Genomic DNA, 26,389 nt, shown 5'->3' with positions numbered 1-26,389 from the left:
TTAATTAATTACTGTTCTTCAAAATCTAGGCCGTCAGGTGGTGATCGTTGATGTGTCAGGGGAGCACTTAGTCACTTTCAGCATACTGAGAGGCGCCTGGACACTATGAACCTCCACGATTTCTTTCGATCTTTCATGGGCTTTCCACCGCGCAGGGAACCGAGGTGAGCTGTCTGCGTCTGGTTTCAGTAACGTTGGCCTGGCATATGTTGGCTCGCAGCTGTCATTGTTTCAGTAGCTTATAGTCAAAATTGTCAAAAATTAACTAACCGTTGCTATTTCCACGTAGTTCGGGAGACCCGCCGTACGCGGACAATGGTGGTTTCGGACGGGACGACAACCCATACGAAGGCTCAATGTTCGGCGACCCGTGGGATATGTTCCGGCACCTTGACAGCGTCTTCCGCAACTTCGGACTGACTGAGTTTCCTCCTTTCCCCCATGGTCAGGTATTTTTTATTGCTGTCCGAAGCAGCCGTGTGAAGTATACGTACTCTATATAATGCAGGAACCGACGTACCCGCTGTAGAAGGACAAGATCCTGGCGAGACAGGCCACCTGCGTGATCACATGCTCAAAGTTCCGGACTACCGTGAGCCGTTCCTGGGAGCTCCAGATATGGTAAGAACCAAATAAGGGTCCAAAATTTGTTGCGTTCGGTGACGCTTGCCATGAACCGCGCCCTTGTCATACGCTGTGAATTTATAGTAGACGGCCGACTGCACGAAACGTATCACTGTTTCTGGAGGGGTTCCAATATTGATGCGAAAGCATCAAATGGCTCATTGGGCGAAAAAGCCGGCGTCTGTAGCAGCGAAACGGCACCTAAATTCCCATTGGCTGCGACGCCACGTCATGTGCGCGCCTCGACGGAGCAGAGCGAGCGAAAGGGAACACCTGCTGACGTGCCAGGTCAGCGCCTCCTAAATAGCAGGCCTGTGTACTCTGCTTTAGGACTTACTTGGACCGAAATTTCCATTGCAAGCCCAGCGTGACGAAAGCGTCCCCATTAGAGTCTCTGGCAGTCGGGCAAGGTAGCATGACGTCGCGGATCGAAGTGCACCGGCCTTGTGCTATCTAGAAGGTGTTGGTGTTGCGTGAGGGGAGAGGGCAGCGCCGTGACGCCACGTCACCCTCGCTGTCGGAAGCCTGTGTTATCTGCGCGTACCTTGTCCACGCAAGCTCTCGCATGCATTCTACCTTTGCCTCTGTAATTGCTATAAAGAAATTAATGTATAAAAAAAACAATAAATTCGAAAGGAAAAACACTGCTGATAGTGAGTTTCGAACCTATGACCCCACACTCAGAAGCCGAGCGTCTTAGCTACTGGGCTAAACCTGCCAAGGGTCTCAATGCGCTCACTTGCCTAGGAGGAGTTCATAACTCGAAGGACCGCTCAGCGGCGTTCTATTGGACATTAATGCTTTCGTATTCGCAACTCATGGGAAGTGGTTAGGTGTCCTCGGATCTTCTTATTTTTGAAGTTAAATATTTTTTTAGTTGTCTCGTAATTTCAGATAGAGAACTTGCATGTTTTTTTTTTTGTTTGTTTTTTTAAATGTGAAGGTAACTTCATCCGGTGAATGTTGTTAAAAAACTTTCAGAGCACAGATCTAGTGGGTAAGTTCTTGTGTGTGATCAGGAAACATATGTAAAGTTTGGGTTCCACCAGTGTGTGGGCTAAGGGCATGGAAGCTGCATAGTGAACAGTCACAGGAAAGCATTGAGTCTTGCTTGAATTTTGACTCCCATTTTATTACCAGTACCAACAAATGTCATAATTTGCATAATAATTAGAGCTTCACCAGTTTGAAATATTTAACAGGAAGAACACAACTGCTTGTTATCTGAGGTTTTCATTTGAATAATTGAGGCACAATTGGCGTTGTGGACCTCATTTGTGCCAATTAATACAGAAACTACGTCCCAAGGCACAGCATATAGTTTAATTAGATCGCGGAAATCAGAAATTTATTGCGAGCTTGAGATACCTTGAGTTGCAGTGCAAGAAAGCAGGCTTCCCGGCATTATCTCGGGAGGACAGTTATCTGTGGTTTAACAAACACTGTGACTTAGGCAAGTTGGTAATGCTTCATAATATAGTGCACATAAAAAGCCAGGATGTAGAGATACAACGACACACCAGCAGCACTGAACTCGCTACTGAAAGGTTTATTGTGGTGTATGGTATATATTCTTAACTGCGCTAACCCACACAGACAAACACGAGGCAGACAAGATGTGCGCAGACTCGCAACTGAATGTTTAATGGGTGAAAATGACATATATACAGAGGCAAAAAAATGAATACATCTGATTGGCCATCCAACCGAGTATAAGTTGACGTCGCACAGTAGCATGTAAAAACCCTATCCCGCAATCAGCTAGTGACATTGAAGGTTCGCTTACACACCCACTTGTTGGTTTTATCTTAAATGCCTCAAACAGTTCCCTAGTACTACGGTCCCTATGACGGTACAAAATTCTAGTTTGTTTAAGAAGTGGAAGGCAACTTTCCTTATTTAGATTTTGACAGTCATTGCAATGCTTAGCCACATGGGAATAACCATCTGAAGTGCAATTTTTTTTATTTTCTTTCAGCCGAAAATTAATACACCTAGCCGTCTGACCGATGTATACACACCCACAAGAAAAAGGAAATTCATACACCACTGTGCAGGCAGAGGGGACAAAGGTTGACCCTTGCTTATGCTCAATCTTGCAGACAAAAGGGCTGTGCTTAGATGCCTTGTCAATCACATTCATTACCCTAGCACACGAACCCGACATTTTCTGAGGGGCTGAGAATACTACGCTGACCCATACCGCTGCGCTACATTCTTCAAATTGTGTGCAACATTGGGTTGGTACGGAATCACAGCAAACGCTCTTTTTTCCTTGTTATTAGTGCGGGGTGTGTGCACACCACCACTTTTAACTTTCCTTACTAATTTATCACAGGTTGCTCCAATTAAAAATTTTGGGTATCCAGCATTCATCAGTCTAGTCACTTGGAAACTAACACTTTCTGTTACTACATGGGGGCATGACTTCTGTAGTGCTGTATCAATGCACGACAACGCAATTCCACTCTTTACAATCTTTGAATGCCTCGAGGAAAAAATTGAGGTGGGACTTATGGGACCTTCGTCGATAAAACCAGCATGTATGGAATAACTCGAAACGAAGACTTATGTCTAGAAATTGCAATTCACTCTCATGGGGAAGTTCTATAGTAAAATTGAGGCCCAGCCCCGACCTACAACAAGCTTCCTTCACTTCCGCCTACAAAAAGCTTACTTCCGCCTACAAAAATCAGGTAATCATCGACATAACGAAAGACACGGGAAGCCATACTACCGACTGTTTTGTTAAAAGCCCTATCCACTTTAGCCAAGAAGATGTTGCTGACGGTAGGGGCCACCCTAGATCCTATGCACACCCCTGACTTCTGGATGTATAGCTGCCCTCGCCAGCACACATATGTGGACGACAAATACATGCCCAGTAATTCCAAGAAGGCCTCAAGGGAAATGCCACACTGCAAGACAAACCTATGTTCATTATTAAACTCAGTAATGCGCTCTTTTACTGCTCCCATAAGTTCGCCTTGCGGAATTGCATAGAACAAATCCTCAACATCTTATTTGTATTATTTCTTCTTATTATTTATTATGTATTAATATTATTTATTATGTATTGTATTGTTATTATTTATTATGTATTATTGTATTATTATTTGTATATTATTCTTATTTTGTATGGTCAGCGTCACATTTTCCTTGTGAGAACTCATTCTTTTGGTTGGCGCAGGAATTTCAGATCAGCGTGATACGTGAAGAGGTCTGGCATATGGTAACAAATTAATTTTTTTTTACAGTTTCCTAACCTTCCCCCTGGACCTGCCCAGCCAGAGGAGGTTCCATATAAGGACATAGGTAAGACATGGAGTACTGTAAATACCTTCTTGTGATTTTCATGCATGGCCTACAAATCACAAAAGGTCCATCCTGTGAGCAATTTGAGTTTAAGCAGTAACACATAATGTCACGAAATTTAGTGCCCACAGATCATTCCAAAACTTCAGACTAGACCGAAAATTTCAGAATGTTGAGCTTGCGAACTGAAATATTACTGGGATGTCTGTATTGTAAGTGCCATTTTTGGAAGCAGTCACAGATTGACAACTTGTGTCTTCCCCACCATCCCTGCATTCTCCCTTGTGTAATCACTAATGCATAATAATGGATAATTTTTAAGAGATATATTAGTGTTTGTGCAACATTGAGCTGTGGTCTTGTGCAGTATGCATACTTTCCATGTTGTGAATATCTTTTGGTATGAATAGTGCAGGGGTCAGGCTGGTGCAAATTTACCCGCTGGGGTGGTGTAGTGGCTTCGGCGTTGCGCTGCTTAACCCAAGGGGACAGGATTGAACTGAAAGCTACTGATGCTGTGATAATAGGCTGGCAGAAAAAGCCAATATACTCACTCACCAATATTTTTTGTAGGCTATGTACTCACTCACACTTGTGGGCACTCACGTTCGTTGTCATTTCCATTCATCCTTGCACGCACTCACTCACTAACGCTCTAGTGCTAGTGAAATGAGTGTGGAGCGAGTACGAGTCAGTGTACTCACGAGTGGGTACATATGCCGACCTATGGTTGTGATGATGAGGTTTCGCTGTTGTTGCTGGAAGTGCTGATTCACACTTCAGCTGTTTGTGCTAAGCAGAATGGAAGACACAGTAATATCATTCCTAAAGGTATAGGAACGAGCTAAAAGAACAAAACTCAAAATAAAATATGTTCAGGAAGGAGAAACTGTTGGCTGTATGCACATGCTGCCAGTTTTTTCATTTTTAAAGTGAAGCTTTCTATGTCTCACTGATGCATCCGTGAGCGCCGAAAAAGCAGTGCAGGAAAGCGAACTTACACAATGAAACTATCTGTGCACACAATCGTAGAACACTACAGTTTACCAGTTCTACTGATAAGAACAATGGGAACTGGCAACGCCAAGCTACCCAGACGAACTGTATATAGCTGCATTGCATTATGCGCGTCACATAATGCGTTCCCGGCCGTCACTTTGGGTAGGCCGCGGGTGCAGTGCATAGCAGAAGAAGAGACGGCCGTACGCGAGCATAAGCGCGAGCGCGGCCATAAGGCCGATCCCGTATCGGCAACGGCATGCAGTCGGTGAAAGTGTGGGTGTGTGCGTTAAATCAACGGCTACATGATCTAAAATAAAGGCTATGCAACTTAACGAAATGCGTCTTCAATCAACTTCAACGTTAAAGAAAAGTCGCACTTTCGCCCAAAAGGCGAAGCATCGATTGTGATAGCAAATTAGTAGACAAGGTATACGAAGTAAGGATAGTAGTTTTATCAGCCATATAAAGTTGTACATATTTGCTTACTAACTAAATAAACAAGCACATTGCCACGCGCACACAGGTAAACATGAACACATCTCGCTCGATGACCGCGGTCAAAACGCTGGAGTGAAAAAGCGCGCCAGCGGCAGCGAGAAAATTGATCTTCGCGCTGGCTCTCGCCTCAACGCAAACTAAACATCGAAAGCACAGCACATACGAAGCTATCGGCACTCAGCGCATGCACTTTGTACCCATCGCAAATTACTTTGAAGATGAGGCCCCCCGTGGGCGCACACTTCGGCCACACTGCAGATTGCTTTCAAGATAGGTGCCCGCGCAGCTGCTTTGTGAGAAGCAGCCGCAAGAGCAGAATGCAGCCCCCTACCGCCTCCGTCACCTCCTCGGTGTGCCTTGCGCATGAACGAAGACCGCGCACGCTTCCGGCCGCCTTCCGCTCTCGCGTGCGCGAGATTAGGCTGTGGTTGTTGGCTCACCCTCGCATGCTTTCACTCGCACACACAGCACGCGGCGACGGTTTTATCGCCGTTGGCTTTATATGGAACCTCACGGTGACGGCAAAAATGTGCTTGGAGTGTCCATATAATTGCTGTCGCAATAATACAATCCTAAGCAAGCAATCAAATGACATATGCATCGCATTGGGTCGCTCAGCATTTCTTGGGTTCGTTGCGTGGTCGTTGGCCTTGGACTTTGATACAGTTTGCATAGGCGAAAGCTTGGCGTTCAACCATCTTTCTTTAAGAAAGGGGCGCTGAAATTTTTTTTTTGTCTTTATTGCTTGCGAGTCATTTTCTTTATTTTCAGGAAAAGCCTACAAGATATGCTAGGGCGAACTCCTTAAAGTGGACAAATGTGGCAGAATGCCTTTTTCTTTGTAATCAACATTTAACTGGTTTCATCCTGTTATTGGCAGTATCTGTTACATCATTGGGAATTGCCATCAGTCTTCAACAGAATTTTTTGGTTACTCTACATTTAATATGAATAAAGTGAATTAGCAGTGCAATCTGTATATGTAGCCAGACTTGATATTTTTGGTGTCCCTCGAGGCAGCAGTTCTCAAACTGTGACATCAAGGACCAATTGACACACTCGCAAGACATTCGGAACTATGTAATGTAAAATCATGCCCAGAACAACACATTTTAAGCCAGGTTCATAACAACTAAAGCATTTCACATTGGCAGGTGCCAAAGTCATGTTTGTGGTGCTTTAGATATCACTGGCCACATATAATCAAACAGAAAGGTTATGTTACTACCAGAAACGAGGATGCTGAAATCAGGTTTGTTTGACAATGGTTGAAGTCGCAAATACTGTCCAACATCAACCCTGTTTCAGGTTATTCTACTCCGGAGTAATGTGGCTAACACAGTCTCACATAAACAGATTGCTGCGAGTACCTTGCTGCACCTGTTCTTCGCAATTTCGATAGACAGCACTCATGAGTGCCACATCTTTAAGTTGATCCCAGTGGATTCCTTTAACCTCTCTGAAGTAACGCAGGGGTGCCATTAGATTGGTTTAAGGAACAGTGCACAAAGGTGTACCAAAGGGAAGGCATGAGTTAGGCTAGATTGCCATTAGATTGGTTTAAGGAACAGTGCACAAAGGTGTACCAAAGGGAAGGCATGAGTTAGGCTAGATCTGTTAATCATACATACCGAATGCAAGAATACCATCCAACTTACAGGTCCAGAGTGGGGGCTTAATGAGCCAGCAGTGATGCAAAAAAAAAAAAAAAAATTACATGCAACAACACCACCTTGACAATTTCGTGCCGACAGTGTCTAATCCAGGCTAGTTAATTGTTTATTGAGCGAGAATGATTATGTTGCACTTAAAGTAAGCAGTGAAAAAGGCAACTCTCAGTAACATTCCCTGCCCCAAAAATGACCCTAATATGCAAAAATACCTGGAATTTGTGACCTCGCCCAAATGTCATGGGTGTAGCGCTAAATCCAAAGCAGAAGTTTGGCCTTGATTTTTTTTTTCACTGGAGACGCTTTTCTACCAAGGAACTTCAAATGGTGTTTTGAAAAGATTACTCTACCAGTCTGAAATTAGTTGACATTTCTGTCTAGTGTTGTATTACCACACCACTGCAATGTCACAGGTAGTCACACCGCAGCAAATTGGTATGACTATTATGACGGTGTCCGTTCATGAATGCAGATCTGGATGAGCATGTGGCCAGGAGTGGCCTGGACAGCCTGTTGGCCCCAGTCCCTTTTGAGGCACCTCAGCAGGTTCCTGACTGGGGAGGCAGCAGCAGTTCACTGCGCACATTCTCTTCACACAACGGGGTATGTGAACTAGGCTGGTAACATTAGACAGCTTTAGTTTAGCATATTTAGCATAATAGCGGGCTTAGCCAAATAGTGGGATCAAAATGAGCATGCACAGAACACTAAGTCACCCATAGCATTTAGCGTATGCACACTATTTCTCAGATTTAGCGTTACCATCTTTACGTGGTTTACGTAGTTAACGTAAAAACATGTAACGTAAACAAAAAATCACATGCAATGTTAACGTAAAAACAAACGAAGTGAATGGTTCCGGCCATTCACTTCGAACTGAATTTGGCGTTGCTTTTGTAGAATTCACTTAATTCGTAGCAAATGACGGCGTAAACGGCTTTCGCTTAGTCTCAGGCCACTAGACGACATAGTATTATGAATAACCTTGCAGACTTTTTGAGATCGCTTGTCGTTTTGAACGCATCAAGGCCTAATGAGAGAAACTTCCGGGATGGCTGCGCCACCTATTGGCAAAGTTGAGAAACAGGCGCGATGGCATGTGGCCTCTCAGATTTGGGTATCTCGGAGGCCATAGACGACAAGCTTGTACTGATTTCATTGTGGATCGGCAGACACGGAAAGTACAAATACAACACGCTCCCAGCTGTCATTGTGCTGCCTCTTGCGCTTTTCGTACGCACACGCAAAGCTTGGCGAATTGATAAAATCACTTATGTTTACTCTGTATGCAGAATTTAAAGCATAGTTGAAAGCGTCCTGCATGGAAAGTACACTGGTTGCCATGACGTGGTTGCTGACTTGGCCACGATTTTCCTGGTCGGGTCAGGTAGAAGTCCGTGTTCCAGGGGCAGGTTTTGTAGCCTGCGGCTGGCTGGATGGTTCAGGGTGACGCTTCGAATTCCCGAATCAAACATGAATATTCGAGAAAAACAACCACCGAATATTGAATCTAATATCAAATATTTTCTCATTTCTAAGGCAACATCACCTGGTTGGGTAAAAAAAGAAAAGAAAAAGTCAGACTTGTATATTGTCATGTGGCAATGACGGCAAAGAACGACACAGTGTCAAAACTGTGAGTTGCAAATTTAACTCTTTATTGGGTGAACTTGTGCCCAGCAAGACAAGTAACACTCAAGCACAATGAGCTTCTTTGCACCAACCAGGAAGTCTGCAGAAGATCCTTTTCATGCTTAATGCTCTGTGAACAGTTAACTAAATATAGTGTGCTTCAACATAAGAATATTTATAATATCCTAGAACTACTATTGGCAATATCACATGACATATATATTTTTTTAAATCTTGACAAGGCCTTAATTTTTTTCTTCTAACTTGCATTGTCTTTGGCAGCAAGCTGAAATAAAATCTAACCTTGCTAGTTAACCGTTAACACGCAGATGTTTTTGTTTGTTTGATTGAAGGACTCGTAAACCACTTCAAATTAAAATTTATTTCTCCTCGTTGCCTTGATGTGTTTCTTGTAGAAAATTCAAGAACGCACAGTTGTCAGGGATGCCCAAGGCAATGAGGAAGTTACAGAGCGCCGGAGCCTGGGTGAGCGGTCTATGATTGTTCGTACCATCAAGAGACCAGACGGAGTCACAGAAATACAGGAACAGTACATAAACATGGATGAAGGCAAGTTGAATTTTGCTTTTGTGTGTTTGCTGCTCTAGTGTGAAAACCTGGCAAAGAATTTATACACGAATTTTTTGTAAGCGGCAGATATGCTTTAGAGAGAGTCAGTAGATGTAACCTACTGACTAACGTTGCTGATTTGGTAATGCTACACCGTTTACACACATCATGCTACATCTATTTTTCTTTTTTTTTTTCTTTTACAAAAGAAAAAAAAAGAAAAATAGATTATCGTACTCTGGGACGCCCCTTCACTCGACACTCCATCTCAACTCGATAAAGTGGATGCCAGCCCACTACTCAATCAGAGTGGTTACTGCACTTGAATAAAATGTCACGGTGGTTCCTGGTAGAAAATTTTGCTACGAAGTACTCTCAGTTTCCAGGGGTGGGACTCCTGCGCCAAACACAGAAAATTGACCGAAATTGCGCCATGCTGCACCAGAACGGCTTCGGCATTTGTGCTCCGGCAGTGGCCGCGCACAGCGAGCGGATTCATTCTCCGAAAAAGAGTGCGGCCGTTCACATTCTGCAGACCGCACGACAGCGCCTCCCGCGCAGTTTCTCGTGATTTTCGCGCTTGTAACACTCCACATTCCGGCGCTTCCAACAAGTGGCCGGCGCGCGCGCACGGCCACTCCCGGCTCTTCTCACTGCATGCTGCATAGAGTTAATATACTAATATTAACTCTATGGCATGCTGTCGAAACGGCCAGGGCAGCTGTTTTTAGAGTGTACTAGAATACGGTTGAGTGGGCCGAGTGACGCGGCACGGCCAGTATGCCGTAAAAATATTCCAATCTGTTTTTATGCCCATATGGGCGAGGCCTCCTCAGTCATTTTGACATATCGCGAAGGGCTAATGGCAGAATTCGAATAAAAAGTCGCAGTTTCACCCGAAAGGTGAAGCATCGATTGTGATAGCAAATTAGTAGACAGTTGTACAAAATAAGGTTAGCAGGTTTATTAGCCGTAGAAACTTGTAAACATTCGCTTTTAACTAAATTCTAATTTTAACACTCGATGACCACGGAAACTCGCTGTCAAAACGCTGAAGTGAGGAAGCGCGGCATCATCAGCAAGCGAATTGACCTTCGTGCTGCCTCTCGCTTCAACGCGAACCAAGTGGCGAAAACACAGCATGCACGAAGCTTTGAGCACTTGCACTGTGTCCCCATCGCAGATCGCTTTCAAGCACGCGCTTTCAAGATAGGGCCCGTGCTGCCGTGCCATACGCAGCCGCCACCGGAGACCGCCCCCCTCCCCTTCCCTCACGGTGCCTTGTGCGCGGCCAAAGACAGCGTGCTTCTTCCCCACTTTTCTTCCTTGCGTGCGCGCGCGAGATTGAGCCGCCATCGTCGGCTCACCCTTTCACTCGCACATACAGCATACGACACGCGGTGATGTTATCGCCCCTGAACTTTACATGGAACATAACGGCGACGACGACGACAGCAGAAATGCGCCTGGAGTGTCCATATATAATTGCTCAACAAAGACAGATTAGAATAGTTTTACGTTATACCTGCCCAGGGTTGAGTGCGGCTCTCGGGGTCTGCGGATACATATGGTGAGCCAGAAATTATGTTAACGCGTCGATTGTCCAGCATAATTTTAGAGCATTTTCAACTATCATCATGAGCGTCGGCGCGGGAATATATAGTTCAATCGTAGTGCCACCGATGTTTTAGGCTTTACACGAAAACATGCTGCGTGCTGCTGCTCGACCCACTCTTCCATATTCTAGTACGCTATTGCTACAAAGCGTGCTTCTACTTTGCACTTTGTGTTGGTCTTATTCTCTGTTTCATCGTAGTTTTGAATTGTGCTACCATATTCCATTATTCCACCAAAATTCAGATTGGCCTGCTCCAAACTGCTCCAAAATGAAATTTACTCTCCTCTAAGCTGCTCCAAAATGCAATTTTCTCTGCGCCAAACTGCTCCTAAATGCAATTTTGCTTGCTCCAAAAATTGCTCCGAAATTACTTTGGGCATTCCCACCCCTGAGTGTCTGTACTTGAATGCACTGGAGTGTAGGCATGTTTCTCAAATGACTCCTTGCTGCAGGAATCACAGAGTAGCATTATTGCAGCTTAGTATCTTCTTAGGTCAAGGAGCAGCACTGTGCTCCATGTGGAGGAGTCGATGAAGACCTTAATGCCGAGGCCAGTTTGTCCATACAGAGGAGACATTTGCTCAACTTCTCTGTAAACCTGGATGAAATATAATATTCGGGGATTTATGCTGATGATACTTCTCTGCAGTACGGCTACATTGTGTTTGAAAATGTTAAACACCATCAAAGCCATACTAAACTGGCTTTTTGCCAATAGCAGCCTGTATGGCTTAGAGCAACCACAAACACTGTCTTTGTTAAAGGGTGCAGCATAAAACAATGTGTTCATGTTGAAACGGCCAGTGGTTGAGGGAGATTAAAATATGAAAATGAAATTGAAGCAGGCTACATGCATTATGTGATATAAAAGTTTTTGCTGGAAGATTACACTTATTCTGCCATGTGTCTTGAGAAACTCAGTCTCATTGCATTGACAAAAAGAGGTGCTGGAGAACTCTGTTGATCAGTGGAATATGTGCTTCGTGTTCTTTTTTTTTTTTTTTTACCTGCTTACAGGCGAAAAGGCAGCATTCGAGCAGATGTGGCAGGGTTCGTCTGCGATTCCGTCTGACCACAGTATGACCGATGGAGCCATCTTCCGCAGGCTATTTGGCTTCCTTCCACAAAGCAGGTCGCAATAAACAGTGGTTTTCGACCTTAGAATTGCATGTCTGCACAGAAGCACTACATGTACAATAGACAATACTTATTTACGATGCATGGTGGATATTAGATTTAATTTAAAAATAGAAATCCAGACCATGTGAAAGTGCTTATAAACAAATGTAAAATTGTGTCTGCATTTGATGAGAGATTAATGTAAAAAAAGCACTACTATGATGTGCTTTGGCTGAATATTTAAACCATACTTGTAAGGCTTTTGTAAACACAAATTGGAGCTACACCAAACACTGAAAAATTAGCCCCGGCCTACCAGATAACATCCCCAGGTGCAACTCGAAGATATTGTTCATTTTCACTGTGGATCTTGGCGAAAAATGTAAATGTGAACTCAATTCACATACTTTCAGGCCTTGAAATTATTACTTTTGTAAGTTGGAAAGATTTTACTCATGTTGCAGTTGAGAGGCTTCACTGTCACTTGTTACCATGCGTCAAAGGTTAGACGGTTGCAAGCTTTTGTAATGAAGAGAATTTTGTGCTTGTATATGCTAGTCACCATACCTCCTTTTCTCTGTGCAAAAGCTGACCCACATTTTTTCTTTTGTTTCTTCCCTTTATATCTAGCATGTCTGAACTAACATAAAAAACTGTGATATAACTATGCAGTGTACTTTATTATAAATTCCTTGTACTTTGCTGCTGTTTAGTTTATTTAGAAGGCTTCAGAGGCAGGTTACAATATAGTTCTGTCACACCGGTGACATTGTTTTCATTTATTAACACCTTACAGATTTTGGTGGAAGTCACTGTGCTAAACTTTTTTAATTATAGCTGTAAACCCTATCTTTGCTTACATTTTGTATTTATTTACTAGATGCATGCCTAACTTTGTCTTTGCGGGGTTTATGTATTAGTGGTGGGGATGGCACTGCTATTCTGCTGTTTGGATTTCACTTGTATGTAGTTTTCACTTTTAAACATGTACCCGTTTTATGTGCAGCGCTAATAAAAATGCATTTACTATTTTCTTCCAGTTTGTCATTGATCATTGAGTTTTCAATTTTGTCAGCACCAGTGTATCAGTGCATAACCTCCAAAACATCTTTCCCAAGTGAAAAAACTTGCAGTGAAAAAAATGCGCGAGATTCACATTTTTTTTAAAAAGATCACAAATTTTAATTTGGGGCAGTGAACAACGTGAAACTACCTTTGGATGTTTTCTCTGTGCATACAAACAGTCATTAGTGCAAGTCAAAGATTTTTATTTAGGCAAAACATTAAAGCCAAATTCAGTCTGTTAAGTAAAAAGTTTCAATTAACGTGCATTCACAACACGCATTTCACATACTTTACTTGCCTGGATTGCCGAGTTTACTATAGTAACTGTATCGTTGGTAATTGGTAAGAGAAACATTTCATGTAGTTTCACATTGAAAAAATTTGCTCGATAAAGCTTGTTGGAATGATGAAGGTTCATATTTTCCCGCGTCCTTACGCGTGCCACGCAAGTGAGGAGAGCAGACGCCTTTTTCCCCTCTTCCCGTGTGGGGAGCCAGACGCTTTTTGCACGGTGGCACGACCCTCTTGGAAACCGGTTGCAAATGTAGCGGTGACGTGTACGCGGAGCCCTGCGCCCATTGGACCGAGCCAAGAACAAGGCGGAGCGGTCGAGATTGGTGCGGCCGGAAAACGGCGGTACGGAGAGAAGACTGCGAGCCACGACGAAGGAAGGAGCTTAGGTAAACATCTCGTTCCCATCCTTTGTCATGCCCTGCTATTGTTCGCCGACTATCGACCTTGGCAAACGGTGCGGTCGAACCTAGCCTGCTTCTACGTGAATCCTCTGGAGCAATAAACGTTGCTGTGCTTGTTATTCTATCTTGTGTTGTCGTGTTTCTGCTTATCCTGGTACCGCCAAAGCCCGGCCGTACAAGGCAAGCAAAAGGGAGTTGGCCGTCAAGCCTAAGCCTTACGCACAAAGGCGGCTTGAGAGAACCCGAGACTACAAGCTGCTTTCTCATGGGTAGGAAAACAATATTGTCACTTAGCTCTTTTTGCTGCTTTGCTTTAGCGGGTAATCATTTAATTTAAATATGTACGTAGTTCTGAACACACCATGGCTCTCATGCTCTGCTGTCGCACGCGGTACCATGTGCAATGCCCAAAATGAAACTAAACTTTAGTGACCCTTCCTTAATATACACAAAGGCCACTCATTATTATAGATTTTCACCACTAAGGGTAAAGTCTCAAAAATTGTGCACCCTCTGCAGCTTCTAGGTTATGACCATATGTACTCCCACGAATGAAGAAAAGCAAGCATTGAGCATACCACTTGTTCCAACAGATACCACACATGTCACGTAGGAGCCTGAAAAATGTATTGGTTAATTTTTTCAATGGTAGGTTGCTAGTACAGCCGGCAAAGTTTTGAAGCCACATTACGCATAACATGTGTAACATAGCTTTCAAAGTATGGCCAAGTATTTTACCACCTGGTAGAATACTTGACCTCCTGTAAAGCTTTAGTTGCTCAAGAATTCAAGTAATCGAGAGAAATGGTGGTGCTCACTATCCCATGTTCGAGAGTTTCAGAAATGGCACTGCCACGGGACTCAATGATAGATTCTTTCACTCTTGAGAAGTGGCACTGAATCTCTTCATAATGACTGTACATTCAATGCAATGACCTCTTCTAAAATCGTCTCTTACATGCATGACGACAATTTCGGCCACATCACTTCACAATGAAGTGCCTAACATGAAGTTGAGATGTTCAGTGCTTTTGTGATGCATCTTTCAAACAATAAGCGCTATTTCCATTTCTTTTTCTTTTCGTTCGACAATCACAGTAAGACAACAGCTCAAACAGGAGGTCTTCAGCTGCTTCCCAGTTCTTGCACACTGTGAAGAGCTTCACGATACAAATCTGGCTCAGTCCCAGCAACTACACAACGGTGAAAGCGTCCCAAGTCTAGCTGTCTGCCTCGCTGCACCACTTCAGACACCACATCGCTGGCTGCCAATCCATTCTGCAGACACGTCACTGAGGGAACGTGGTCAACACCTGAAAGAATGTAATGGAGATTCAGGAATGAAGAGCTGTACGCTGTTCAGAAAGGGGCACTCGTGTTAAAAGGGAAATTGCCTCGCACTCTGCTGGTATAACGCCTTGTTGCTGAAGGCTCAGAAAATTGTCACACATTCATTCATGTAAACAAAATGAAGTCTAGCTGTCCCATGCTGCCAGCTTCCCAATAGGTGGGTGTGCTTCCAAGTGTCTGGAACTTCTGTAGTTGTGAAGCACCAGGCCCGAAGTGCACTTGTACGTATTTTATGTGTAGGCACCCTAAATTGGGTACCTACCAACATGGCTATGACACTGTGCTGCTGGTCACAAAGTTGACGTGACCCAAGAAACACACTTTGAAGAAAGTGAAAGCATCACAAACTTTTGAAGTGATCTTTTGAAATTAAAAGTTGTGCGAACAATTATTTCAGTAAATATTTTCATGTGTGCAAGTAAGAAGGGCTCGATGCATGCCTCACGACTACTGTGCAGAGGTACTATAGTTAGAGGCAGCAGATTTTGTAGTTACTACTGAGAAGTTGAACCAGAAAGTGCACCGATTGTATTTAACGTTCCAGAGCAGAACAGGGGCAATGAGATATGCCATAATGGTCTGCATCAGATTACTTTTAAGCCCTAAATGTTCATAATTGTGCATCATCTGAAGCTTGGTGCTTGAGCATTCTTACATTCCATAAAAATGTGGCTGTTACAGCCAGGAATTGAGCCTGCAACCTCACAGTCTGTAGCGAAACACCATAGCCATTAAGCCACCTTGACAGAAATGAAATGTGCATCTGACAATACGCAATACATGCTTCAATACTGTTAGCAGGGGTGGGAATCCCGAGTCAATTGCGCCATTTTGATACTCAAGCAAACGTCTGCGCCAAATTGCAGTGAAGCGGTAAAATAGCTGAAATTGCACCACGCTATGCCAGAACAGCTTCGGTAGCTTTTGCTTTGGCAAGAATCGGTGAAATATTGCTGGCATGGTGCAGGGCGTTGCGACCGTGGTCTTTTAGGCATGTAAAAGTAACTTTCATATTGTAGTGCCCCCTGAATAAAACTAAAGGTAGCGACATTCTTTTACTTGCTGTCTGAGCTGGCAAGTGAGGAGGTCTGGGGCTTATCTGGCCCACTCTGTTGTTGGAGCAGAGTCACGTGGTTCTGCTGGCGCCACTTCCGCGGGAACACATGTGCTGCCACCTTTCGGCCATTTGTTTTTCTTGTTTTTTTTTTTTTTTTTTTGACTAGCACTAGGACACTTGCTCTTGATCACGAAGAGCGTGAACCCTGACATTGCTTCAATTGCATTGCTGCGCAGCAAGAGATGGCGAGCAGCGACGAAAGGTGCGTGCAGCAAGGGTACTCAGAAAAGGAGACTCCAAGAGATGAGGAATGTCGCTTCCTTTGGGTTATTCAGGGAGCTTACAAACTCAATCACTCAATGTAAACTCCAGATGTCTTGGTGCTTCTAGTGAGCGGCAAAGTGAAGTAAGTCAATTGCAGAATCTTGGGTTGAGCTAGTTGGTGCTGTCACATTACCTAGAAATGTCTGAATAAACCACTGTGGTGTTCACTAACCCTAGCTTCTACACAACTTCTATTGGAAAATACTCCTGTCACTTCACACTTCACCAGCACATACAAAAATTGGATGAAATATGCCTTTAGCTGCTTTTCAGCACTTATTTAATGCTGCAGAATACAAGGTATTGTGACTGTCACCCCACTTAATTATATAAATGCTCTTAATTAAAATTTGCTCGCTTCAGACAGCTCCAATAATAAGATATCTATGCTACAGACTGCTCCAAAATCAGAGTTTGTCTGCTTCAATCTGTTCCAGAATGAAATTTTGTCTGTTCCAAATATTGCTACAAAATGACTTTAGGCATTCCCACCCCCATCCCGTGTTAGTAAAAAAAAAAAAAAAATGCATATCCAATGCACATGTTGGAATCCGTGAGAAGCGAAGCTTCAGTCAAGCTGTTTATAATTATGTTCATGCATTACACCGTTCACAAGCTATGCCGAAATACCAACACAAATCAGGCGGATGGACTTTGTGAGACTTCTATGCAACCGATGCCGCTAGGACAAAGGCAAGGTGTGACGCCTGTCGACAGAGGAATGGCAATGACAGGTGTATGCACAGAAAAATATGACGCATATACTGCTACATTTAAGGACTCTGTACCTCTTTAACCGCGGTGGCACATACCCAACCTGGAGGAGTGGCCAAGAATGGGCACATACCGAGTGGCACCTACCGAATGACTAAATCAAAGGATCTATCAAATATAATGTGCTGTTCTGTCAAGAGGTTGGTGTACTTTAGAGATAAAACTTTTAAGTCGACATTTAAATTCAATTTTATGTAGGAATTGATTTTTTATTATGCAGAACAAAGGTGCGCTTACTGACACTATTTTGTCGGTCTGCAGACATGGGTTATATAAGCGCATTGGCTGCTATTGGCATTCGGCACGCATATAAACTGCACATATATATCCACTAGTATACCCGCCGGGAAGCTGGCTGACCCAGCAGCAGCGGCCACATCAGACCCAGGAGGGGTAGACAAGGAAAGCCCAAGTGATGTGCAATGTGAGAGCTACATCAAAACCTATAGACACTTTTCACAATGCTCCTGTGGGTGCCGCCACTTTTGATGCCTCCATGCCTCAGCCATCCTCCGCTGCCTCTGTTTACAACGGCAGCGCACGATGCCAGTGCAGCGCAGGAAGCTGATTTTTGGTGTTTGTAGCCCGCAGTGACTGTGTGAATAGCACAAACCTTTTGCCACAGCTTTAGGAGAAATGTAAGTGCCACATATCCATTAGTCCGAGTTCATTTCACCTTGTCCAAATGCTACTAGCAGTACAGTACGGAGCGCATAATACTAGAATGCAGGGCTACAAATTGTTTTCCAAGGCACAGTGCTGGGGCTCTGCATTCATTTCGATCATCTGATGTACTTTACAGTGCACCTTAATCTAATATAGGTGTCACACATTGCACTTGCAACTGCGATCAAGCACAATCAGGATCGATAGCGATCAAAAGTGCCTGTGTGGCACCTGTATAAGTACAGGAGCATTCTTGTATTCCACCGTTATCGGAACACTGCTACCACAACCGGGAATCGAACCACCGCGAAGGCGATGCGGCTGATCTTAAGGCAAAATATGTCTAGGCGCGGCACAAGCGCCATCTGTTTCTAGTGAGTGAACTAGCCGGTAAAGAGGGTCAGGGTTCTCCCCACGGTGGGCGGCGGTGGTTTTGCCGCCCACCACTCCTGCCGACCGCCCACCTCTATGACCACCTGCCCACCACCGCCCACCTCTAGGGCTTCAAGTTTGCTGTACTCGGGGACAACTTTCTGTGCCTATGCAGTGGAAGCTACGAGCGTGAGGGGCCGCCTTCCACAAGCACGCTGTTACGGGCAAGCATGGATGCCGGCGGGAAGTAGCCGCACATGCTCACGAGCCAGAAACAAAGGCCGGGAAGCTGGCGGTAAACGTGGACGATCGCGATACTAGACCTCGGAAAGTGTGACCGTGTGGCATCCCCGAAAGCACAGCAGTCGCATTTCTCCATGCGGGTAGCTGGTACGGCCGCGGAAAGAAGCACGAAAGAAAGAAGAGGCGTGCGCAGAAAGAAGGGCAAAACCCGATGCGTCGTCGCCTCCGCAATAGAATTAAAAGAGATACAGAAAAGTCGCAGTTTCGCCCGAAAGGCGAATCATCGATTGCGATAGCAAACTAGTGGACAGCGATACGAATTAGGGATAGTAGTTTTATCGACCGTATAAACTTGCAAACATAGGCATACGAACTAAATTAACAAGCCTGGTGTCACGTGCGCACAAGCAAACATGAACGCATCTCATTCAATGACCGCGGAAAGTCGCTGTCAGAACGCTGTAGTAAGTAAGCGCGGCAGCAGCAGCGAGCGAATTGACCTTCGTCCCGCCACTTGCATCAATGCGAATTAAGCCGTGAAAACACAGCGCAGAGAGGAAGGACTCTGCCTGCGCCGCAGATGCTTTTGAATATACTGCCGCCTGGGCGGGACCGCGCGGCATAGTACGCGGCCTCCCCTGTCCCTACCCTCCCCCTGGAGCCTTGCGGCCCGGCAGTCACTCGGGTGATGCGGAGTAACCCCCCTTCCTACCCTTCCTCCAGAACGTTGCGCGCGTCTGGAAGACAGCCCGCTCTTGCATGTGCGCGATTGAGGCAAAATCGCAGGTTCACTCTCGCACGCTTTCAATCACACATAGAGGATACAGTGCACAGCGATGATGTTATCGGCCGAGGACTTACGGAACCTCTCGGAAACAACGACGTCGGCAGAAATGCCCCTGGAGTGTCCATATAATTGCTCATATAATATAATAAAAACAAGAGAAAGCCCCCTCCCGGTCTCTTTCGTTTCAGCACTCTCAACCAATCAGCTAGCTAAGGAGACCTAGAGTTTTCAACAAGTACAGTATAGACCACTTATAATGTAACCGCTTATAGTGCAGGACCGGATATAGTAGGGTCTTTTCAGACTCCCGTTAATTTTCCCATAGCACTCCATGTATACGCATACCGCTTACAGTGCAGCCGTGTGAGACGAAATACCGGTTATAATGCGGCTTCCGCGGGAAAATCTGGCCGACAAGGGCGGCAGCGAGCACGCTTATCAACGAGGTGCGCCCACCAATGGGAGAGGAGATCAACGAGGGCGATGCGGAGGAGGAGCATGAGACGTGGAGCATGAGTCCAAGGGCGATAAAATCGTCGCCGCACACCGTATGTGTGAGTGAAAGCGCGCGGGAGACGTGCGCCTTCACGGAGAGCAAACGCACAGCGGCGAGCAAACGCGACTTTCATCGCGCGAAAGGCCGCAGGGGGTATGGGAGGGAGGGAGGAGGAGGGGGGGGGGGGGTCGATGCTGTGCTGCGGCACCAAATGCGTATCTTGCTACCGGGCGCAAGGAGAACTGGCGACGCAATCTCCCACGCGAAAGGAGCAAAGCGGGAAGGCAGCACGGGAGGGAGGGAGGAGGGCGGCTTCTACTCTGCCAACACATGCGTTTGCGCCTGTGCCGGCTGTCGGTGTTGTCGCGCGCACCGTATCTTGAAAGCGATCTCCACACGGCTCTGACCTTTGTATGCGCTGTGCTTACGCCGCTCAGTTTCCGCTGAAGCGATAGACTGCACGAACCTTCGCTCGTTGCGGCGGCCACGTTTCCCCACGCCCGCGTTTTGACAGTGGTATGTGGTCATTGAGTCCATTCATGTTTGTTTGTGCGCGTTGACACCACGCTTGTTAATTCAGTTAGTAAGCGAATGTGTCAAGTTTATGCAGCTGATAAAACTACTATCCCTACTCCTTATAGCTCTCTACTAATTTGCTGTCGCAATTGATGCTTCGCGTTTCGGGCGAAACTGAGACATTAAAAAAAAATTATCACTCTGTCTGCTTCGTGCGAAGATCGTGGGTACTTGGACATTAACCGATCAACGTTCGTAAATTTAAACGGATGCAAAACTCCCAGTCACACGCTTCGATTCTTGGATAGGCGCGGCTGCTTGGTCCATGTTTTGCATACGTGCAGGGCTTGACCATTTTTTTTTTGGTTATAGTGCGGTACCGCTTATAGTGCAGATATTCACGACTCCGGTGACTTACGTTATAAGCGGTCTACACTGTATCCAGAATAACCGCCAGACTGTTAAAAATGTTCATGGTCCTCGTAGCTTGGGTACATTCAATCTATTTTGAAGTGTCCCCAAGAGGTTCATCAGCCACACTTCCACATTCACCTGCTTTAAGACACAAATTAAATAGCCCTAAATTTTCTGGACACACCAAAATATTTTGCAGCTCCTTTAAGTTTGGCATGAGTAGTCTTAATAGGGGAAGCAAGCACCTAAACCAGAACCACATCCAAATGTGGAGCAGTAACTAAAAAAAAATGAATTCGATGATGTAGCTCAATAAGCCAGGAAAAGAGACAGCTTACCAGTTTGTGCACCTCTGGCTTGGCAAGAAATAAGGCCAGTTGAAGTTACAAATGGTCCAAAGATGTCTGGGAAGCCATACGAGCCGATGCGGGAAGGGTTTTCAACTTGCCTCAACCACCTACAAGATGAGACAAAACAAAATGGCTGACTTTGCCTCGTTATATTCAGACATATTTTATACCCATGAAGAAGCTTTAGTGAAGTGCTCAGTTGGGCTGGTAAGATTACAGTGTGAAGACCTTTCCAGTGAAGCAACCCCTATGTTCAGCTTCCTTTTCACAAAGCTTTATCTTACAAACACATATTATGTGTGGTGCCATCTCTGGTAAAAGTAGATGCCTTGTGTTCAATATAGGCAGGCTTACAAGAAATAAATTACAATGTAGCATACGTCCTTCCCACATAGCAATCCACTGGGTATGAGGGATGCCGTAGTGGGCGATTCCATAATAATTTCGACCACCTGAGGTTCTTTATTGCGCTCCTAAATCTGTGTACACGAGCATTCCTGCATTCAATCCCCATAGAAATGCAGCTGCCACATCTGGGAGTCGAGCTCATGACCTCATACTCAACAGCAGAACACCATAGCTACTGAGCCTCCAAAATGGGTCCAGTATAGTACACAGAAAGCAGTTGTATAAGGCAATCATTACTATATACAAATCAATGGATGACTTTAGAAAGTGTCGTGCGCCCTCAAGCAGCTGCAGGTAAGGCATTATGGGAATCTTGAGGGAAGATGCTCCGTCATCTGCTTCACTTGCAGCCACCCGCATAGGATGTGCCTCATAACTGAAGTCAGCCCTTTTTTCTACCGTGTTAGCTAGCCATAGCACAACAGGTTACATAGCACAACAAAGATAAGTGCGATCCAAGTGGCCACGAAATTCCAAGTGGCTACCGCAGCCATTATGTCTCCACGTGGCCGGTGCACCAAGTGCATCTGTGCTCTGGTACCTGATTTTGGCCAGCCAGGTATATGCAGTGAAGCTCGTGAGCCGGGACCTGCTTTTGCTAAATGCACAGCCACGACACACTGCTGGGAAGACAGTGGTATGCCATCAGAACACAGCGATGACTTTTCTAAAGTCGCCCATTCTATTTGTTCAAATCCGCAGAAATGCTGAATGTAAAGTGATACCCCAATGCATTGTAGAGTACACAATAGAATGTTTAAGCATATCTTCATTGTCTTACTGTACCCAGATGCCCTATTGTGGATGCAATTGCTATGTAATGCCGCACGTGTGCAGTAGGCACCCAGCAGCAGCAGTTACGGTAGTAGTGATGCCGCGACACTGTGCCAAAACATTCTGATGCGAAAAAGATGGCCGTGAAAGCGGTCTTTCTTTTATTTTCTTCGTTTTTTTCCCTTCTTCTTCTTCTTCTTTTTTTTATTGAACATTTGTTTACTTCTCTTGGTGCATTTGTGCAAGGTGGAGGCAGCTGTGTCATTGTGGCCAAATGAAACCCAAACAAGAAAACTCAAAGAATAAAGAAATCGGGAGATTGTGTTGAAGTAGGGAACATATTAATGTGCCTGACTGAAACTTCTTACACAAGTGCTTGTAAGGAAAAATGAATTGCGCCCCTATGTCAATTCTGCCAGTGAAATGGTTGCAAACACTGCATTTTTATTTTGCTTGAAGTGCCTTGTTTTCATTTCCTGACAATGTCACAATGCTGATCCTGTTATAAATCAAAAAAACGTATGAACTTGAGCTTGCTGCTAAACACTAATGCTGGTGGGACAACAAGAGATAGTCTGGGTCCATTAGTCTGGGGTATTTGTTGTAATCTCGAAAAACGCATGCGACATTCAGTTCCCGGCTAGCTGCGATATTCAGTTCCCGGCTAGCTAGATTGCGAGCCACAATGCTGGCCGCCACAGGACTCCCACTGACAATAGGATGGTGAATAATATGTGGCACTAAAGCCATGACTATATCTTGACATGTCGTCAAACCGTGACTATGTCTTGACACATTGTCATTAAAACAGTGAAGCTGGATGGAACATGCTGGCAACAAGAAAAAATATATTGCGGAGGTAACCCAAACTGGTTTGAGTCACAGCAGGCCACAAGCAGGTTGACTAGGCAATTCAAGTGAACAAGCTATAGCCAAAGCAAGCCCCCAAATACGTGGCATGGATTCAATACATATTCAATATTTTTTCCCCCAAAATAAGCGCAAAGTTGGGGGGTGTGTTTATTATACGGGGTAATATTTCGAGCGTTTTTTTTTACGTGGCCACCTCTAGAGAAGTCGCTGTTTTACCCGAAAGGTGAACCATCGATTGCGATAGCAAATGCATAGACAGCTATATAAAGTAAGGATAGTAGATTTATCGGCCGTATAAACTTGCAAATTAATTTAACCAGCATGGTATTAACGCGCACAGGCAAACATGAACAAATCAGAAATCACACTCGATGACCACGGACACTCACTGTCAAGACGGTGGAGTGCGCAACATCGAACGAAGTGACCTTCGTGCCCTGTAAAACGCGAACTGAGCGGCGATAACGGAGCACGCACAAAGCTATAAGCCGCACTTGCACCTAGACTCAGCCCCCAACACAGATCGCTTTCAAAATAGGGTGCGCACAGCGTGCAATCCTCAGTTGCTGCGCCGCCCTCCCTCCCGCCGGCGTCATGCGCACGACGAAATACGGCGCGTTTTCTCCCCGTTTGCCTCCCTCGAACGCGGGAGGTAGAGCCGCGATCGTCGGCGCTAATGGCAAAAATGCACCTGGAGTGTCCATATGAATAATTGTAGGAGACACACGGTATGATTCGGCGTCCGATACAATCGCACCCACCAGACGCCATATCGGATGCCGAATCGTGTCGTGTCTCTCCTACTTTACGGCAGCAAGTTCAGGGTGCATTTATTACGTGAGAGAAAAAAGAAATCCAAAATCTGACGACTAATGTTAGGGGTGCGTTCATTATGCAAGTGCGTTCATTACACGAGTAAATACAGTATTTAAAAGTTTACCTTAGTTGATTTCGAAACATTTTTTATCTTGTACACTATATTTCTGCACACTGCTTTGGGAGATGGCTGGAGGAAAAACTTAGACACCATATGTGATTACTATAAACATAACTTGCACTAATAATGACGCTTGCAGTATTTAGATTACTCTGCTTGTGTGCAATGTGAGTTACACAGATAAGTGAATGGACGGGCCCACACTAACCAGAAATTCAACCATGCAAGCAAGAATGTGTGAGTCGCAAATTGTCACGTTTTTGCAACAAAGCAGCATGAACTCCAGCAGACCCTCAAAACTGCAACAAGTGACTAGAATTTTACATGTGACTGCAAAAACGACATGCCTAAGCCTTCTTAATAATAAGTGGAATTCGTTGTTCTGGTCATTAAGGCAAATCTAATATCACAAGCGGCCTGGCCGGAGAAATGGTGATGCAAATGCAACCATCCCAAGATCACGACACAGGCGCTTTAGCAGAACGCCTCAGACATACACGACTTATTAGCTTTACAAGAGTGAAGGTGAAATGGTGACGCTAGAGGTGTTAAAATGGTGACCTGAACAAGAGTACAAATGCAGTGACTTATTTTCCTATACACAAGAGTGTTCACCACGTTTGAATAGGACAGCTTATGGTACAGGACAGAGGTAAACAGAACACCATGAGCAATTTTTATTTTCTATTTCTTTCTTTTGTTCCATTATTTGTGCTGCTTGTCATGTTGAACACAAGCCAACCAGCCTGACCTTGAACTCTTGTACAGAATGGTGGCTGTGAAAAGGACAAATGACTGAGCAGCCTGAAAGCATGCACACAATATGAGTGTGTGTGGAATGTGCGCTATTGGCTCAAGCAAAATTATGCACGCACTATACTGTGATTTTCAGCTGAAAACAAAATAATAGCCATTTTTCAAACAAGAATGATAATGTGGTAGTGATGACACAAAAAGCTTACGTAAGGGATCCTTCGCATATGCGCTCTGCAAATCTCCAAAGCACTTCACTGGGATCCTGTACCCGACGTGGCGATCTACAGACCATCAAAGAGGAAAAAGCTTAGAGGCTAATTAAAGGATACATTCGGTCTTAATAAAACATCTTTATAAAAGAAAGAGAAACTAGGCTAAAGAATGAAAGTTCCAAGCATTTGTGTAATTGAATTCTTCGCTTATACAAACAAATAAAACAAAAGTGAATGCCATAGCTTCCAAAAACTTATTGTGCAGTAGTACGCAAGTCAATTTTGATGACATAACAACTAGCAAGTTTTTTAAAAGATCTAGAAAATTTTGGTAGTCCACTCACTTGGACACCATGTTAGTGGTGCACCCTCGCACCACAGCCAGGTTCATGGCTGACGGAGCAGGGTTGCAGGCTCCTGGGGTGAGCATTACAAGGCTGCTGCCTTGGGTCCAGTCGGCTAGCAGCTGGAGCTCGCCAAGGCCAAGGGGCAGGCCCATTCCCAGAGCACATAGCTGCAGCAAGGCAGTGTTGGTAACTTAGTGAGAAAGTAACAAAACTTGGTGAGTTTTTAGTCAACTTAATAACAACTTTGTGTTTTTGGAGTCTATGTAACATTCTAGTGACTCTTCTGGCGATGTAAATAGCCAGCAAATTGCCATGGTTTGGCTAAGTTCAATGCCTCGCCCCCGTTTTACCACAAGGGGAATTTATGAGCCTCCATTTGTCGCTGCTTCTCAAGACATACCGAAGATCATGCTAGTGAGCTATGTGGGTGTATGCTTTTCTAGGTAAAGCACAATAATTAAAGCCTGACATTGTTTAAGAAAATTGGGGGTTGTTTTCCCTTTAGACATTCCAACCATTGACTTACCACCGCAGGAAGCAATTTAAACCTGTGGTTTAAAAAGTAATAGGGAAGACGTCTACGAACAATCAAAACACAGAAATGGAAAAAATTCCGAGCAAGTCATTATCAGAATGCTTCGGCGACTTCTCACTAAAAAAATATAAATTATGGGGTTTTACGTGCCAAAACCACGATCTGATTAGAAGGCACACCGTAGTGAGGGACTCTGGAAATTTGGACCGCCTGGGGTTCTTTAACGTGCACCTAAATCTAAGTACACGGGTGTTTTCGCATTTCGCCTCCATCGAAATGCGGTCGCCGTGGCCGGGACTTGATCCCGCGACCTCGTGTGCTCAGCAACCCAACACCATAGCTACTAAGCAACCACGGAGGGGGACTTCTCACTAAATATGGAGCATTTTA

General features: G+C 44.8%; 2 protein-coding genes across 2 annotated transcripts in view; one reads left to right on the top strand and one right to left on the bottom strand.

Moving 5' to 3' along the window:
• Window positions 1-14: 14 nt before the first annotated feature.
• On the top strand, window positions 15-13,081 carry LOC119442235 (uncharacterized). The gene is made up of 7 exons (XM_037707031.2): window positions 15-164; window positions 290-444; window positions 509-621; window positions 3,882-3,939; window positions 7,582-7,712; window positions 9,158-9,311; window positions 11,947-13,081. The coding sequence occupies exons 1-7, from the start codon at window positions 106-108 to the stop codon at window positions 12,069-12,071; spliced, it is 795 nt and encodes a 264-aa protein (XP_037562959.1). The 5' UTR covers window positions 15-105; the 3' UTR covers window positions 12,072-13,081.
• A 1,786-nt stretch (window positions 13,082-14,867) lies between these two features.
• The window catches only part of LOC119442233 (protein misato homolog 1), a 30,937-nt gene continuing 19,415 nt past the window's right edge, over window positions 14,868-26,389 (bottom strand). The window contains exons 11-14 of the mRNA XM_037707028.2: window positions 25,462-25,631; window positions 25,112-25,186; window positions 21,146-21,264; window positions 14,868-15,121 (exon numbers count right to left, since the gene is read on the bottom strand). Of these exons, the coding sequence (XP_037562956.1) occupies window positions 14,934-15,121; window positions 21,146-21,264; window positions 25,112-25,186; window positions 25,462-25,631 (552 nt within the window). The 3' untranslated portion in view covers window positions 14,868-14,933. The remainder of the gene's footprint in view (window positions 15,122-21,145; window positions 21,265-25,111; window positions 25,187-25,461; window positions 25,632-26,389) is intronic.

The sequence above is a fragment of the Dermacentor silvarum genome, chromosome 2 (genome assembly GCF_013339745.2).
Source record: "Dermacentor silvarum isolate Dsil-2018 chromosome 2, BIME_Dsil_1.4, whole genome shotgun sequence".
Taxonomy (NCBI): domain Eukaryota; kingdom Metazoa; phylum Arthropoda; class Arachnida; order Ixodida; family Ixodidae; genus Dermacentor; species Dermacentor silvarum.
This window is presented reverse-complemented; position numbering and strand designations above follow the sequence as displayed.

Excerpts from the sequence above, each read along its gene's own strand:
- LOC119442235 (XM_037707031.2), top strand. The coding sequence starts at position 106 with ATGAACCTCCACGATTTCTTTCGATCTTTCATGGGCTTTCCACCGCGC. Across the intron at positions 165-289 it reads CCACCGCGCAGGGAACCGAG|TTCGGGAGACCCGCCGTACG; the intron begins GTGAGCTGTCTG and ends ATTTCCACGTAG. Across the intron at positions 622-3,881 it reads TCCTGGGAGCTCCAGATATG|TTTCCTAACCTTCCCCCTGG; the intron begins GTAAGAACCAAA and ends TTTTTTTTACAG.